At 43.5% G+C, this 16415-nt stretch overlaps 1 protein-coding gene across 1 annotated transcript in view; it reads left to right on the top strand.

Annotated features, from left to right (window-relative positions):
- TTN (titin) overlaps positions 1 to 13270 on the top strand; it is a 283199-nt gene extending 269929 nt beyond the window's left edge. The window contains 9 exon segments of the mRNA XM_015561820.1: positions 463 to 1038; positions 1152 to 1457; positions 2191 to 2784; positions 2911 to 8837; positions 8956 to 9112; positions 10061 to 10749; positions 10846 to 10999; positions 11524 to 11826; positions 11964 to 13270. Coding sequence (XP_015417306.1) covers positions 463 to 1038; positions 1152 to 1457; positions 2191 to 2784; positions 2911 to 8837; positions 8956 to 9112; positions 10061 to 10749; positions 10846 to 10999; positions 11524 to 11826; positions 11964 to 12259 — 9002 coding nt within the window. The 3' untranslated portion in view covers positions 12260 to 13270.
- The last annotated feature ends 3145 nt before the right edge of the window (positions 13271 to 16415 follow it).

Here is a 16415-nt window from a genome sequence, read left to right on the forward strand (position 1 = left end):
ATCCTAAACACATAACCCCAGTAGATGTTAGGTGCAGTGAACTGAACACAATCCTGGAATAGGATCTCCCTCGAATGCAATGGGTTGTATTTTTTTATAGTTTCTAACAAGACTTGAAGGGTTAACAAATGTACCCAACTTCAGTGAACCTACGTAGGGGCAAAGATACTACAGACTTATAAAGAGAATTCCTATTTCCCCAAAACTCTATACGTCATTAATACCTCCCAATTATAAAGAGAAAAATCACTCTGCATAATAATGTCCTCACCGAATCCCTGTTTTCCATATGACCCCAGCAAAATCACTGCAAAGAGTTTTTAAGCATGAGACGCATGTAAATCATGGTGTCTAATAAAGTGTAAGTCAATAACAACACTTTAAATTCCTGATATACAAGGACAAAGGGTTATAGAATTAGTAGTAACAATATGCATTAATATTATCTTTCATATCCTTCAGCTGGAGAGGCGCCAGGAGTACGCAAAGAAATGGAGGATGTTACCACCAAATTGGGTGAAGCTGCTCAACTCTCATGCCAGATCCTTGGAAGGCCTCTTCCTGACATTAAATGGTACCGATTTGGTAAGGAGCTGGTGCAAAGCCGGAAGTACAAAATGTCTTCAGATGGACGCACGCATACTCTGACAGTGATGACAGATGAACAAGAAGATGAAGGCGTTTATACCTGCATAGCTACTAATGAGGTTGGAGAGACAGAAACCAGTAGCAAGCTTCTCCTGCAAGCAACACCACAGTTCCATCCTGGTTACCCACTGAAAGAGAAATACTACGGTGCGGTGGGCTCAACACTTCGACTTCATGTTATGTACATTGGTCGTCCAGTACCTGCCATCACTTGGTTCCATGGCCAGAAACTTCTGCAAAACTCAGAAAACACTGCTATTGAAAACACTGAGCACTACACTCATCTCGTCATGAAGAATGTCCAGCGGAAGACTCATGCTGGGAAATACAAAGTTCAGCTCAGCAATGTTTTCGGAACAGTTGATGCCACCCTTGATGTGGAAATACAAGGTATTTTATTTTCAGTTTCAGTGTTCTGTGTTTTTGTTTTTTTATTTTTAAAGGGGAAAAGCTCTTGGGAGACACACCACAAAAACCACTACTATTGTATTTTCCCCCAACAGATAAACCAGACAAACCTACAGGACCCATTGTGATTGAAGCTCTATTAAAGAACTCGGTAGTGATCAGCTGGAAGCCACCAGAAGATGACGGAGGCTCCTGGATCACCAATTATGTGGTGGAGAAATGTGAGGCCAAGGAAGGGGCTGAATGGCAATTGGTGTCTTCAGCCATCTCAGTGACAACCTGTAGAATTGTGAACCTCACAGAAAATGCTGGCTACTACTTCCGGGTTTCGGCTCAGAACACTTTTGGCATCAGTAACCCTCTAGAGGTCCCCTCAGTTGTGATCATTAAGAGTCCATTTGGTGAGTACAGCCTCTTGTGCATCCGCTACAATCTTCACATGGCAAAATTCTTTACATAAAAATATCTTCACATAAAAGTCTTTGTAACAGAAATACATTTTGGAAGGAAATAGCAAAAATTCCGGTAAAGCACAAGAACCTTTTATCTCACTTGAACTTTTACATATTTAAAAGGACAAATACGGGCTGGACAAAAGTAGGTTTACAGTTGTTTATATGGAAAATAACATAGTAATTAATAAATTATAAGAATAAACTCTGCATACTCACAACTATAAATTTACTTTTGCCCACCCATGTATATACCCTATCTCTTCTTTAAAAAGGAACTTTGTGTTTTTTTAGTTCCTTAGCACAAACTAATCCATTCATTTTTCTGTAATAGCTATTCTTTTTTTTTAATATATTTTATTGATTTTTTACAGAGAGGAAAGGAGAGAGATGGAGAGTTAGAAACATCGATGAGAGAGAAACATCAATCAGCTGCCTCCTGCACACTCCCTACTGGGGATGTGCCCGCAACCAAGGCACATGCCCTTGGCCGGAATCGAACCTGGGATCCCTAAGACCGCAGACCGACGCTCTATCCACTGAGCCAACCTGGTTAGGGCTGTAATAGCTATTCTTAATAGAACTTTGAGTTTATCACATTTTATTTTTTTAATCAGCTTTTAATAAAGCTGCTTGTTTCACCTCATGACTCAAATCCTTTTTGTCTATTTACTTTAAATAGAAAAGCCAAGTGCTCCTGGCAAGCCAACTATTTCTGCTGTCACGAAAGAGTCTTGTGTTGTGGCTTGGAAGCCACCTGCCAGTGATGGTGGTGCAAAGATCAGAAATTACTACCTTGAGAAGCGTGAGAAGAAGCAGAATAAATGGATTGCGGTGACAACAGAAGAAATTCGAGAAACTGTCTTCTCAGTGCAAAACCTTATTGAAGGTCTTGAATATGAGTTCCGTGTGAAGTGTGAAAACCTAGGTGGGGAAAGCGAATGGAGTGAAATATCAGAACCTGTCACTCCCAAATCTGATGTCCCGATTCAGGCACCACACTTTAAAGAGGAACTAAGAAATCTAAACGTCAGATATCAGAGCAATGCTACTTTGGTCTGCAAAGTGACTGGCCATCCAAAACCTATTGTGAAATGGTACAGACAAGGCAAAGAAATCATTGCTGATGGATTAAAGTACAGGATTCAAGAGTTTAAGGGTGGCTACCATCAGCTCATTATTGCAAGTGTCACGGATGACGATGCCACAGTTTACCAAGTCAGAGCTACCAACCAAGGGGGATCTGTGTCTGGCACTGCCTCCTTGGAAGTGGAAGGTAAAAGCAAATTAGTAAACATAAGTTTGGTGCTAGATGACACTATTAATTGGAGGGGGGGTTGTTGCACTTACATAGTGTTAGGTGTTTCTAAACTATATTCTTTTTCCTTTTATTCCGATACAGTCCCGGCTAAGATACACTTGCCTAAAACTCTTGAGGGCATGGGAGCTGTTCATGCTCTCCGAGGTGAGGTGATCAGCATCAAGATCCCTTTCAGCGGCAAACCAGATCCCGTGATCACCTGGCAGAAAGGACAAGATCTCATCGACAATAACGGCCACTACCAAGTTATTGTCACAAGGTCTTTCACATCACTTGTTTTCCCCAATGGAGTAGAGAGAAAAGATGCTGGTTTCTATGTGGTCTGTGCTAAAAACAGGTTTGGAATTGATCAGAAGACCGTTGAACTGGAGGTGGCTGATGTTCCTGACCCACCCAGAGGAGTCAAAGTTAGTGACGTCGCACGAGATTCTGTCAACTTAACCTGGACTGAGCCAGCTACTGACGGTGGCAGCAAAATCACCAACTACATTATTGAAAAATGTGCAACGACTGCAGAAAGATGGCTCCGTGTAGGACAGGCCCGAGAAACACGTTATACAGTGATCAACTTATTTGGAAAAACAAGTTACCAGTTCCGTGTAATAGCGGAAAATAAATTTGGCCTGAGCAAGCCTTCTGAACCTTCAGAACCAACCGTAACCAAAGAAGATAAGACCAGAGCTATGAACTATGATGAAGAGGTAGATGAAACCATGGAAGTTTCCATGACTAAAGCATCTCATTCTTCAACCAAGGAACTCTATGAGAAATATATGATTGCTGAAGATCTTGGACGTGGTCAGTTTGGAATTGTCCACCGTTGTGTTGAAACATCCTCAAAAAAGACATACATGGCTAAATTTGTGAAGGTCAAAGGGACCGATCAGGTTTTGGTAAAGAAGGAAATTTCCATTCTAAATATTGCTAGGCACAGAAACATCTTATACCTCCACGAATCATTTGAAAGCATGGAAGAATTAGTTATGATCTTTGAGTTCATATCAGGACTTGACATATTTGAACGCATTAACACCAGTGCTTTTGAACTTACTGAAAGAGAAATTGTAAGTTATGTTCGCCAGGTCTGCGAAGCTCTTGAGTTCTTACATAGTCAGAGTATTGGACACTTTGACATTAGACCCGAAAATATCATTTACCAAACAAGACGAAGCTCCGTCATTAAAATCATAGAATTTGGTCAAGCCCGTCAGCTGAAGCCAGGGGACAACTTCAGGCTTCTGTTCACTGCCCCTGAGTACTATGCACCTGAAGTCCACCAGCATGATGTTGTCAGCACCGCCACAGACATGTGGTCACTTGGAACACTGGTATATGTGCTGTTGAGTGGTATCAATCCATTCCTGGCTGAGACTAACCAACAGATGATTGAGAACATCAGGAATCCCGAATATACTTTTGATGAGGAGGCATTCAAAGAGATCAGCCTCGAAGCCATGGATTTTGTTGACCGGCTGTTAGTGAAAGAGAGAAAATCTCGCATGACAGCATCTGAAGCGCTCCAGCACCCATGGCTGAAGCAGAAGACAGAAAGAGTCAGTACTAAAGTTATCAGGACATTAAAACACCGGCGGTACTACCACACTCTGATCAAGAAAGACCTCAACATGGTTGTGTCAGCAGCCCGAATCTCCTGTGGTGGTGCAATTCGATCTCAAAAGGGAGTGAGCGTTGCTAAAGTTAAAGTGGCATCCATTGAAATTGGCCCAATTTCTGGGCAGATAATGCATGCAGTTGGCGAAGAAGGAGGATATGTCAAGTATGTCTGCAAAATTGAAAATTATGACCAGTCTACCCAAGTGACCTGGTACTTTGGTGTCAGACAGCTGGAGAACAGTGAGAAATACGAAATCACCTATGAAGATGGAGTGGCTACCATGTACATCAAAGACATTACCAAATTCGACGACGGCACCTACAGATGCAAAGTAGTCAATGACTACGGTGAAGACAGTTCCTATGCAGAGCTGTTTGTTAAAGGTGTGAGGGAAGTTTATGACTATTACTTCCGTAGAACCATGAAGAAAATGAAGCGCAGAACAGATACCATGAGACTCCTGGAAAGGCCACCAGAGTTTACCCTGCCTCTCTTTAACAAGACAGCTTATGTGGGTGAAAACGTCCGATTTGGAGTAACTATTACTGTCCACCCAGAGCCTCGTGTAACATGGTATAAATCAGGTCAGAAAATCAAACCAGGTGATGATGACAAGAAATACACATTCGAGTCTGACAAGGGTCTTTACCAATTAACAATCAACAGTGTAACAACAGATGATGATGCTGAATATGCTATTGTGGCAAGAAACAAATACGGTGAAGACAGCTGTAAAGCAAAACTGACTGTAACCCCACACCCACCTCCAGCAGATACAACCTTAAGACCCATGTTCAAAAGGCTACTGGCAAATGCAGAATGCCAAGAAGGCCAGAGTGTCAGCTTTGAGATCAGAGTTTCTGGCATCCCCCCGCCAACATTAAAATGGGAGAAAGATGGTCAGCCCCTGTCCCTTGGGCCTACCATTGAAATTATCCACGAAGGCTTGGATTATTATGCTTTGCACATCCGGGATACTTTGCCTGAAGACACTGGTTATTATAGGGTCACAGCCACAAACACAGCTGGATCCACCAGCTGCCAGGCTCACCTACAAGTGGAGCGCTTGAGGTACGTCAAACAAGAATTCAAGAGTAAAGAGGAGCGTGAAAGACACGTACAGAAGCAAATCGACAAGACAATAAGAATGGCTGAAATTCTTTCTGGAACGGAATCTGTGCCACTGACACAGGTAGCCCAAGAGGCTCTGAGAGAAGCTGCCATCCTCTACAAGCCAGCTGTAAGCACCAAGACCGTAAAGGGGGAATTCCGACTTGAGACCGAAGAAAAGAAAGAGGAGAGAAAACTCCGGATGCCCTATGAAGTACCAGAGCCACGTAAGCACAAGCGGACCGTCATAGAAGAAGATCAACGCATTAAACAGTTTGTGCCTATGTCTGACATGAAATGGTACAAAAAGATACGTGATCAATTTGAAATGCCGGGGAAAATTGACAGAATTGTACAGAAAAGACAAAAGCGCATCCGCCTTTCAAGATGGGAACAGTTCTATGTGACGCCTCTTCCACGCTTTACGGATCAATACAAACCCAGATGGCGCATTCCCAAATTGACCCAAGATGACCTTGAAATAGTGAGGCCAGCCCGCCGGCGTACACCTTCTCCTGACTACGCCTTCTACTACAGACCTAGAAGACGTTCCCTTGGTGACATCTCAGATGAAGAATTACTCCTTCCCATTGATGACTACTTGGCGATGAAAAGAACGGAGGAAGAGAGGCTGCGTCTTGAAGAGGAGCTTGAATTGGGTTTTTCAGCTTCACCCCCAAGCCGGAGCCCTCCACGTTTTGAGCTTTCTAGTCTGCGTTACTCTTCCCCACAGGCTCATATCAAGATGGAGGAAACAAGAAAAGACTTCAGATACTCAACCTATCACATCCCAACCAAGGCTGACACTAGTACAAGTTATGCAGAACTGCGGGAGCGGCACGCCCAGGCCTCCTACAGGCAGCCCAAACAACGGCAGCGAATCATGGCTGAGAAGGAGGACGAAGAGTTGCTTCGTCCGGTTACAACCACCCATCGTCTCTCAGAATACAAAAGCGAGCTTGACCACATGTCAAAGGAACAAAAGTCTAGAAAGAAATCAAAGCAACAGAGAAGAGTGACAGAAATCACAGAAATTGAGGAAGAATACGAAATCACAAAACGTGCTCAAAGAGAGTCATCCTCATCTGTGTCTAGACTTCTGAGACGACGGCGCTCCCTGTCTCCAACTTATATTGAGTTAATGAGGCCGGTGTCTGAACTGATCCGATCACATCCACAACCAGCTGAGGAATACGAAGATGACACAGAGAGAAGGTCTCCCACTCCAGAGAGAACTCGCCCACGTTCCCCCAGCCCCGTCTCTAGTGAGAGATCACTCTCAAGATTTGAGAGGTCAGCAAGATTTGATATCTTTTCCAGGTATGAGTCCATGAAGGCAGCTTTAAAGACTCAGAAGACATCAGAAAGGAAGTATGAAGTTTTGAGTCAGCAGCCTTTTACTCTGGACCATGCCCCTCGGATTACACTGAGAATGCGCTCCCACAGGGTACCCTGTGGCCAGAATACCCGGTTTATCCTAAACGTTCAGTCTAAGCCAACTGCTGAGGTTAAATGGTACCATAATGGTGTAGAACTCCAAGAGAGCAGTAAGATTCATTACACCAACATGAGTGGGGTCCTGACCCTGGAAATTCTAGACTGTCATATTGATGACAGCGGAACATATCGCGCCGTGTGCACCAACTACAAAGGTGAAGCTTCTGACTACGCGACCTTGGATGTAACAGGAGGGGATTATACCACCTACGCTTCCCGGCGCAGAGATGAGGACGTCCCCCGGTCCCTTTTCCCTGACTTGACCAAAACAGAGGCATATGCGGTTTCATCGTTCAAGAGAACATCTGAGATGGAAGCCTCTTCTTCAGTCAGGGAAATGAAGTCGCAGATGACAGAGACAAGGGAAAGTCTCTCATCATATGAACACCACGCATCTGCAGAAATGAAAAGGGCTGCAGTAGAAGAAAAGTCGCTGGAAGAAAAATCCACACACAGAAAGATCAAGTCCACTTTGGAAGCAAGAATCCTAACCAAGCCAAGGTCCATAACTGTCTCTGAGGGAGAGTCTGCAAGGTTTTCTTGCGACACCGATGGTGAGCCAGTACCAACTGTGACCTGGCTGCGTGGAGGACAAGTGATCAGTACTTCCACCCGCCACCAAGTGACCACCACAAAATACAAGTCCACCTTTGAGATCTCTTCAGTCCAGGCTTCTGATGAGGGCAACTACAGCGTGGTGGTAGAAAACAGTGAAGGGAGGCAAGAAGCACAGTTCACTCTGACTATTCAGAAGTCCAGAGTTACTGAAAAGGCTGTGACTTCACCACCGAAGGTCAAATCCCCAGAGCCTCAGGTGAAATCCCCAGAAGGAGTTAAGTCTCCAAAACGAGTGAAATCCCCAGAACTGGTAACTTCTCCCCCAAAAGCCGTATCACCCACAGAGAAAAAACCCACAGCAACAGAGAAAGTTGGGCAGCTACCAGTCTCTGCCCCACCCAAGATATCTCAGTCCCTGAAAGCAGAAGCTGTTAAAGACATCGCAAAGCTGACCTGTGCAGTTGAAAGCAGTGTATTATGTGCAAAAGAGGTCGCCTGGTATAAAGATGGCAAGAAACTGAAGGAAAATGGGCATTTCCAGTTTCATTATTCAGCAGATGGTACCTATGAGCTCAAAATCCATAACCTCACTGAATCTGATTGCGGAGAATACGTTTGTGAAATTTCTGGGGAAGGTGGAACTTCCAAAACTAACTTACAATTCATGGGACAAGCCTTTAAGAGCATCCACGAGCAGGTGTCGAGCGTATTGGAAACTAAGAAATCAGCTCAGAAAACTGCCGAGTCAACAGAAACCAAGGTATCAGCTCAGAAAACTGCCGAGTCAACAGAAACCAAGGTATCAGCTCAGAAAACTGCCGAGTCAACAGAAACCAAGGTATCAGCTCAGAAAACTGCCGAGTCAACAGAAACCAAGGTATCAGCTCAGAAAACTGCCGAGTCAACAGAAACCAAGGTATCAGCTCAGAAAACTGCCGAGTCAACAGAAACCAAGGTATCAGCTCAGAAAACTGCTGAGTCAACAGAAGCCAAGGTATCAGCTCAGAAAACTGCTGAGTCAACAGAAACCAAGGTATCAGCTCAGAAAACTGCTGAGTCAACAGAAACCAAGAAAACGGAAACAAAAGCTCCTGAGCCAATATCCTCAAAGCCAGTAATTGTTACTGGGCTGCAGGATACAACTGTCTCTTCAGACAGCATCGCTAAATTTTCCATTAAAGTTACTGGAGAACCCCAGCCGACTGTCATCTGGACAAAGGATGGAAAGGTAACAGTTCTTAACTGTTCTTAATTTTATCTTCTAAATAATTAACCTTTTCCCCATCTCCCAGAGAAAGTTGAAAAGTAAATCACTTTTTAAAACTCAAACCACTTGCATTCTACAGGCTATTACACAGGGAGGTAAATATAAACTCTCTGAAGACAAAGGAGGATTCTTCTTAGAAATTCTTAAGACTGACACTTCTGACAGCGGGCTTTACACTTGCACAGTAACGAACTCAGCTGGATCTGTGTCCTCGAGCTGCAAATTAACCATAAAAGGTAGGTTGGCTTTTGTGCTTACCAACATTTCCCAGAAAACAATATTAAAGTAACATTTCTAAACACTTCCTTCTATACACAAACCCACCCATGAGAAAGTATTGAAACTGTTTTCCAATTCCAGAATAGCATTTGTACACAAATGTAGAAATACACATATTTGAAGTTAGCATATACTTTTATATTCACAAAAAAAGTACATATTAAGCCCTGGCCAGTGTGGCACAGTTGGGTGTTGGTCGTGCCATGCACGAAAATGTTGCTGGTTTGATTCCCAGTTGTGGCACATGCCCGGGTTGGGGGCTCAATCCCTGGTAGGGGACGTGCAGGAGGCAGCTGATTGATGTTTTGCTCTCAATTTGATGTTTTTTCTCTTTCTCTCCCTCTGCCTTCCTCTCTCTCTCAAAATCAATAAAAATATTAATTTATAAGAGTACATATGAAGTAACTAACTGTGTGTGGTATTATATAAGATTCCATAGGGCCAGCCCCTGCTCCCAGACATGTTTAGGAAGAAAGTCAAGTGAATATACAAAATGGTACTTCTTCCCTAAACCTTCACTTTTGCTAAGTTAATGAAAGAGCTACATCAGTTTTCCTCATTAAAATTAGTTTGGTGTCATCTCAGTCATCTAAAACATAATTCATTCTTTTTATTCATCAAAACACACATGTCTCCCAAATTCTTTGGCTATTCTTTGCAAGACTTTTTTCCCCTTAAGTCATAAAAATCATCTTCAGTTTAGTTTAAAGAATCATTACACTGATTTCAGAAGTCAAGCATGGCAGTTTTCCGCGACTGGCACTGAGAGAGAATTAGGCATTACCTACACTACACACAGAAGTCAGCCTCTGTTTCCTTTGCGATCCTTCACTCGCAGAATGTACAGGAGTACAGGGTGGGGCCTCTTTCCAATTAAGTTTGCCTTACAGAGGTTTCTTTTTTAGCTGTAAAAGACACTGAGACACAGAAAGTATCTACACAAAAGACTTCCGAAATCACATCCCAGAAGGCCGTTGTCCAAGAGGAAATTTCCCAGAAAGCCTTAATCTCTGAAGAAATCAAGAAGTCAGAGGTGAAATCTCAAGAAAAGTTAGCCCTCACGGAGGAAGCTTCAAAGGTTACAATTTCTGAAAAAGTCAAGAAGTCAGAAGCCGCCTCCCTGGAAAAATCCATTGTCCATGAAGAAGTCACCAAAACTTCCCAGGCAATGGAAGAAATCAGCACTCAAGTTGAAATTAAAGCCTTTTCTAGTCAGATGAGCATAACTGATGGTCAGAAAGTGACTTTAAAAGCCAACATTGCTGGTGCCACTGATGTGAAATGGGTGCTAAATGGAGTAGAGCTCACTAACTCCGAGGAGTACAGATACGGCGTCTCGGGCAGTGATCAGACCCTAACCATCAAGAAGGCCAGTCACCAACACCAAGGAATCCTCACCTGCATTGGCAAAACCAGTCAAGGAATCGTCAAGTGTCAGTACGACTTGAGCCTGAGCGAAGAGCTCTCAGATGCTCCGGCCTTCATCTCACAGCCCAGATCTCAAAATGTTAACGAAGGACAAAGCGTTCTCTTTTCTTGTGAAATCAGTGGTGAGCCCTCTCCTGAAATCGAATGGTTTAAAAACAACCTGCCGGTAAGTTTAATTATGAATTTATTAGTGAAGAAAATTGTAAACACTACATGTACTCCTGAAGAGGGCAAAGAAACACTTTTTTTTCCTTCTTTTTAGGTTTCTGTTTCTTCAAATATCAGCGTCAGTCGCTCCAGAAATGTATATTCTCTTGAAATCCGAAATGCGTCAGTAAGTGACAGTGGGAAGTACACCATTAAGGCCAAAAATTTCCGTGGCCAATGTTCAGCTACTGCTTCCTTAACGGTCCTTCGTAAGTATATCTTTGCCATTTTCTTTATCTGTTTAAGGCCTTTATGTGTTTTTAAAAGAAAATTTTTTTGCCTTTGTTTTCTGATCACAGCAGACTCGGGAGCCTCATTACATTGCGTAGGTAAGAGGCACAGGCCTCTGTGTGGATTCATTCTTACGATCAGTTTCTTTACAGCTCAACAGAAACTTCCACGGCAAAGCTACTGACTGCCCTGTTCCATTTCTTTTCAGAATGTGCAATCTATCAATTATTTTCTAGATGACTAATCATTTTTCTCCCAGTGATTCTAGTCCCTGCATGTAATGTGATGATAGAAACGTGAGGATTCAATTCTTGGAAACACTGGGCTAGCTTTTTGACAAATGTATGTATGTATGTATGTATTTGCTTAAGCTTCCACAGCAAATTGTTTGGGTTACGTTTCTGTGTATGGTGTTTAAGTTTGCCATTTCTGTAAGTCAGTGTCAGATGTCACAACTTACCCAGATGTCATTGATGTTCACCGTATCTGCTATGGTCCACAGCTCTAGTGGAAGAACCTCCCAGAGAGGTAGTATTGAAGACAAGCGATGACACGAGCTTGCAAGGAAGCTTCTCGTCTCAGTCCGTCCAAATGTCCGCGTCTAAGCAGGAGGCCTCCTTCAGCAGTTTCAGCAGCAGCAGTGCTAGCAGCATGACTGAAATGAAATTTGCAAGCATGTCTGCCCAAAGCATGTCCTCCATGCAAGAGTCCTTTGTAGGAATGAGTTCCAGCAGTTTTATGGGACAATCTAGTATGACACAACTGGCGAGCTCGAGTAGTAAAATGCTTAAAGCAGGCATAAGAGGTGAGCAATAAAATTACTGGTAGAGGTTGACAAGCCTAGTAGCACTATATAGTCTTTAGTTCATACAATTCAGTAGAAAGCACATGGAAATTTTTTTCTGTGATTCTAACATGTTTTTTTGTTGCTGTTCCATAAAGGAATTCCACCTAAAATTGAAGCTCTTCCCTCTGACATCAGCATTGATGAGGGCAAAGTTCTAACAGTAGCCTGTGCTTTTACTGGTGAGCCTACGCCAGAAATAACATGGTCGTGTGGTGGAAGAGAAATCCAAAATGAAGACCAGGGGAGATTCCACATTGAAAACACAGAGGACCTGACCACTCTGATCATCATGGACGTACAGAAACAAGACGGTGGACTTTATACCCTGAGCTTAGGGAATGAATTTGGATGTGACTCCGCTACTGTGAATATAAATATTCGATCCATTTAAGAGGGCCTGCGCTCTTATCCTCCTTAACCTTTCACAAACGATTCACATGGACTAATCTTTCTGATCTGTAAATATTAAGAAAAAAAGTAGTTTTGTATCAACCTAAATGAGTCCAAGTTCAAAATATGCATTTCAACCTTTTCTAATTGTTGACCTAAGAATATTATGCATTTTCTAGTGACCTGTACATACTGTATATAGCCGGATCAACGGTTATAAAGTTTTGTACCATTATTTTATGACATTTTACAATGTAATTTCTGAAACTAACCGTTGGTAGGAGAAAGTTTCTTATGGAACGAATACCCTGCTCAACACTTAATCTTTGTGCCTCAACATAACGTTGATGTCTAAGTATGCCTCAGTGGGTTGAGAAATTCCCCATTGAAGATGTCTTATCCACCTAAAAGATAATGCTGTGCACATCACCTGGCATGTGCACCAATACCTACTGAATCAGAAATGTAAGGCATTGGTGATGTTTGCATTTACCCTCCTGTAAGCAACACTTTAACGTCTTACATTTTCTCTGATGATGTCACACTCAGAATTATCATGACCTAAATATTACCAGAGCAAAGTGCAACGGCCAGCACTTTGTTCGCTCATTTTACACTGCCTCTGACCATAGAGAGTGCCTGGGTAGCTTGGAAAAGTAACATCGCCTGGCCATCCCCTCATTTAACCAAGCTATTCAGGTATTCCTATGCCGGAGCAGTGCCAACTCTTGGAGGTCCCGGGGTGCAGCCAATGCCTTCGTGTGGTAGCTCTAAATTTAAATTACCCTGAGAAACTGGGGCAACTAAGCAATGAGCCACAGCACAAAGATAACAACAAGAACAAAAACAGAATAAAGCTGTCGTTAAACTAAAAACAACATTACTAATTGCCCCAAATGTCGATCTGATGTAGTTCTTTTCATGCACGTATAAATTCGATTGTTAGTTATGATTGTTGGACCTCCTGGAGATAGTAACAACAAAATAAAAGCAAGCTATCTGCACCTCAAAACGTGTGGTTGGTTGTTTTCTGTGAAATTCTGGGGTTGGGAGAGGTATGTGCCTTTTATCAAATAAAGCAACTCAAGTTCAAAATAGCCCCAGGTTCATAAATTCGTTAAAGCAAATATTTAAATTATCGTGCTGAATATATTCAATAATTTTTAAAGCATAGATATGATTTTCATGGATAATTTTATCCTCAGAAATTATCAAAACTCCCTGAAAAATTGTGTATGTTCCCCCAGGTCCCACGTGGTTCAGGGTTCAGGATCTGGAAGAGGGGCCGCACGCAAATGAAAGAGATGAGACAAGGGATAATAATTTGGAAATGGGGGGCCAGGCTAGAGCCCATCTTAAGAGGATGGACTCCGCTTGTGTTCAGGCCTCACCATCCTTTTATTTAGTTTGGGATACACCCATCGCCCTTAGGCAGGCAAGTTACAGTAACAGACTACCTTATCAATAAGGATTTACATGACTATCTGGTGGGGAAGTTGCTTCAGCTACCATTGTCTCCACTAAACAGTGGGTGCCTAGCTCTGACCTTTGCCAGGACTTCAAGGGTCACCAGGATTCCGGGCTCCTTGTCCACACCTCTCTGCTAGAGAAGACAATAGGCGGCTTCACACAAAAAATAATAGATAAAATCTTCTAAACTTATCAAGAAAATTATTTTTATGGGAACTGAATCAACTAAATCTATCAAAGATATTAAACAGCTACATATTTTGTGCTAGACACCACAGCGAACAACACACAGATAAGATGATACTAACCTTGTCCCTCAAGGAGTGTAGTGAAGGGAAAATGACAACTTCAAGGAAAATGATTAATTGTGCACCTGACACTGACTATTGCAGCTCTGAATTGAGACAAAACAAATGAAAGCCCTCAAAGCTAAAGAACTGGTTTTAAATGCTATAGTACCGTGCTTTTTAAAACAATTGATCTATACGTGGTAATAAAGTATCTAGTGCCCAAAAAATCTGTATTTATCCACCTCAATTAGATCATTGTCATTGTAAACCTTTGAAGTTGATTCCTTGCCCAAATTACCTAATTAGCACAAGGTACAAATGTAGATACAAGCACAGTTACTACTAAATGTAAGTACAAGTGGCCAAAGCTGAAGCCTGAGGCAAACATACTGTCAATCTTTATTCTCCAAAAGAAGATCTTGGGTCTTCATTACTTTACTCAGCGAGTACTGTCTTAAGTCAAGTCCCCAAAAGCAGAGCCCAGAGCAGGGACTCTTGTATAAGGAATGTTTGAGGCGCTGCTACCCGGAAAACGGGAGTGAGGGAGGCGGGGCGGAGGAGACCGGGACGTCTCTGCAGCAGCCTCAGCCCATCCCACAGGGAGCCTAGATGATACCAGAGCTAGTTGTTTGGGAACGGGGGAGGGGGAGTAGCCTCATTGGACCCCCTTATCGGCCAGGTGGTGGCTACAGGCTGTGTGCGGGGGTGGGGTGGGGGTTGGGGTGATAACCATCCAGCTGAGGGGGCCTTTGGCCAGAGCGATCTCTGCAGGCTGAGGCACTGAACAGACAGTTCTCCAGAAACAGGGTCGGGTGCACACACATAAGCTGGGGGATGTGAGCGGTACCACGGCACCCACTCCACCCACTCCAACTTGAAATGCCTATTCTTAACCTAAATGAGAGAGGCAGGACTTGCTGGGTGGTTCCTGAGGATGATTCCCAGCACCGACATGCTAATATGTAAACAAGGCCTACGCCGCCCGCCTGCTGAGAGGTCAGAGCTAATGAGAATTTTAAAGCTTTTCGCAGTTGAGGCTCCCAAGCACAGGGCCTGGGAGAGAGGGCAGGGGCAGCGATCTATCCAGGAAAAGAGATCGTCGCTACAGGCAAGGCCTGACTTTTTTTATGAATTAGGGGCCTGGGGAAAACAGCTCCGCGTGGCCACGTGGGCGCAGGTGAGACGGTTGCATAGGGAGGGTCCTGCAAGTCCGTCAGGGGCACTCCAGCGGGAGCGACAAGAACCCTTCCCGGACTCACCAGCCAGCCTCCTTCCCCTCACTCCCCCAAGAATAATGCTCCCGGACGGGGGGGTGGAGGGGATTCGTGCTCCACACCTTCAGCAACCTTCCATATGTTTCTCTGCATCATTGCATTTCCAATTTAGACCACCTTTTCTCTCCCCGTGTCGGCAGGGGGCGACAGAGAGTAGCAAGCCGAGCTTCCTGGTTTCAATCCATCCCATGAGAAACCTTCAGTCATCCTTTCCCTCTTTATGCTGAATCTTTCCTGTCTATTTTATAAACCCCACACCCAGGCTACATGATAGCATAATGTAGGAATTACACATCCTCGCTCAAAACCCAGAGTGAGAAGCTGAAATCTGGGATCTGCTAACTTGTGTGACCTGGGACAGGTTATTGAACTTCTTCGTGCCTTGATAATCTCATCCATAAAATGGGACTAACAACAGCATCGACCTCACTGGGTTGTTGTGAGGATTCAACAAGGTACTTCCTATGAAACTTAGAGCAATGCCTGGCACAGCACCAGTAAGTACCAGCAATCATTACTGTATTAGGGACCACCATACAAAACATCACAGTTAGGGACCAGGGAAGCAGCATTCTAGAGGGAACAGGGAACAGGCCGCTCCCATATTCACCAGATGCATTATCTTGCCAGGGCTGCTGGAACAAAGTACCCCATGTTGTGGGGGCTTAGTCACAGAAAGGCTAGAAATCCAAAACAAACGTGTCCTCAAGGTCTGTTCCTTCTGGGGGCTGTTAGGGAAGCTCTGTTCCACGCTACTCTGACTTGTAGATGGCCACCTTCGTGCTCCATAGCATTCTCTCTGTATGTGTGGGTCCCAATTTCCCCTGTTTAGATGGATACCAGCATATTAGGGTAACTCTAATTTTACCTCATTTTCACTTTATTATCCATGCCAAGACCTATCTCCAAAAAAGTCACATCCTAAGGTACTGGGGACGTCAACGTATCTTTTTGGGGAGACACAGTTCAACCTCTAAGCATGATGCACATGGGACAACACATTTTTACAAGAAGTGTTTTGATGGATTGTCTCAAAAGATGCATTTATCATCTCTATCCAGTAGTAGCTGATTATATAGATGAACCATGTGGAGGTAGGGAGGGAAGCAGACAGTAAAACAGC

The sequence above is a fragment of the Myotis davidii genome, unplaced genomic scaffold (genome assembly GCF_000327345.1).
Source record: "Myotis davidii unplaced genomic scaffold, ASM32734v1 scaffold370, whole genome shotgun sequence".
NCBI classification, from domain to species: Eukaryota; Metazoa; Chordata; class Mammalia; order Chiroptera; family Vespertilionidae; genus Myotis; species Myotis davidii.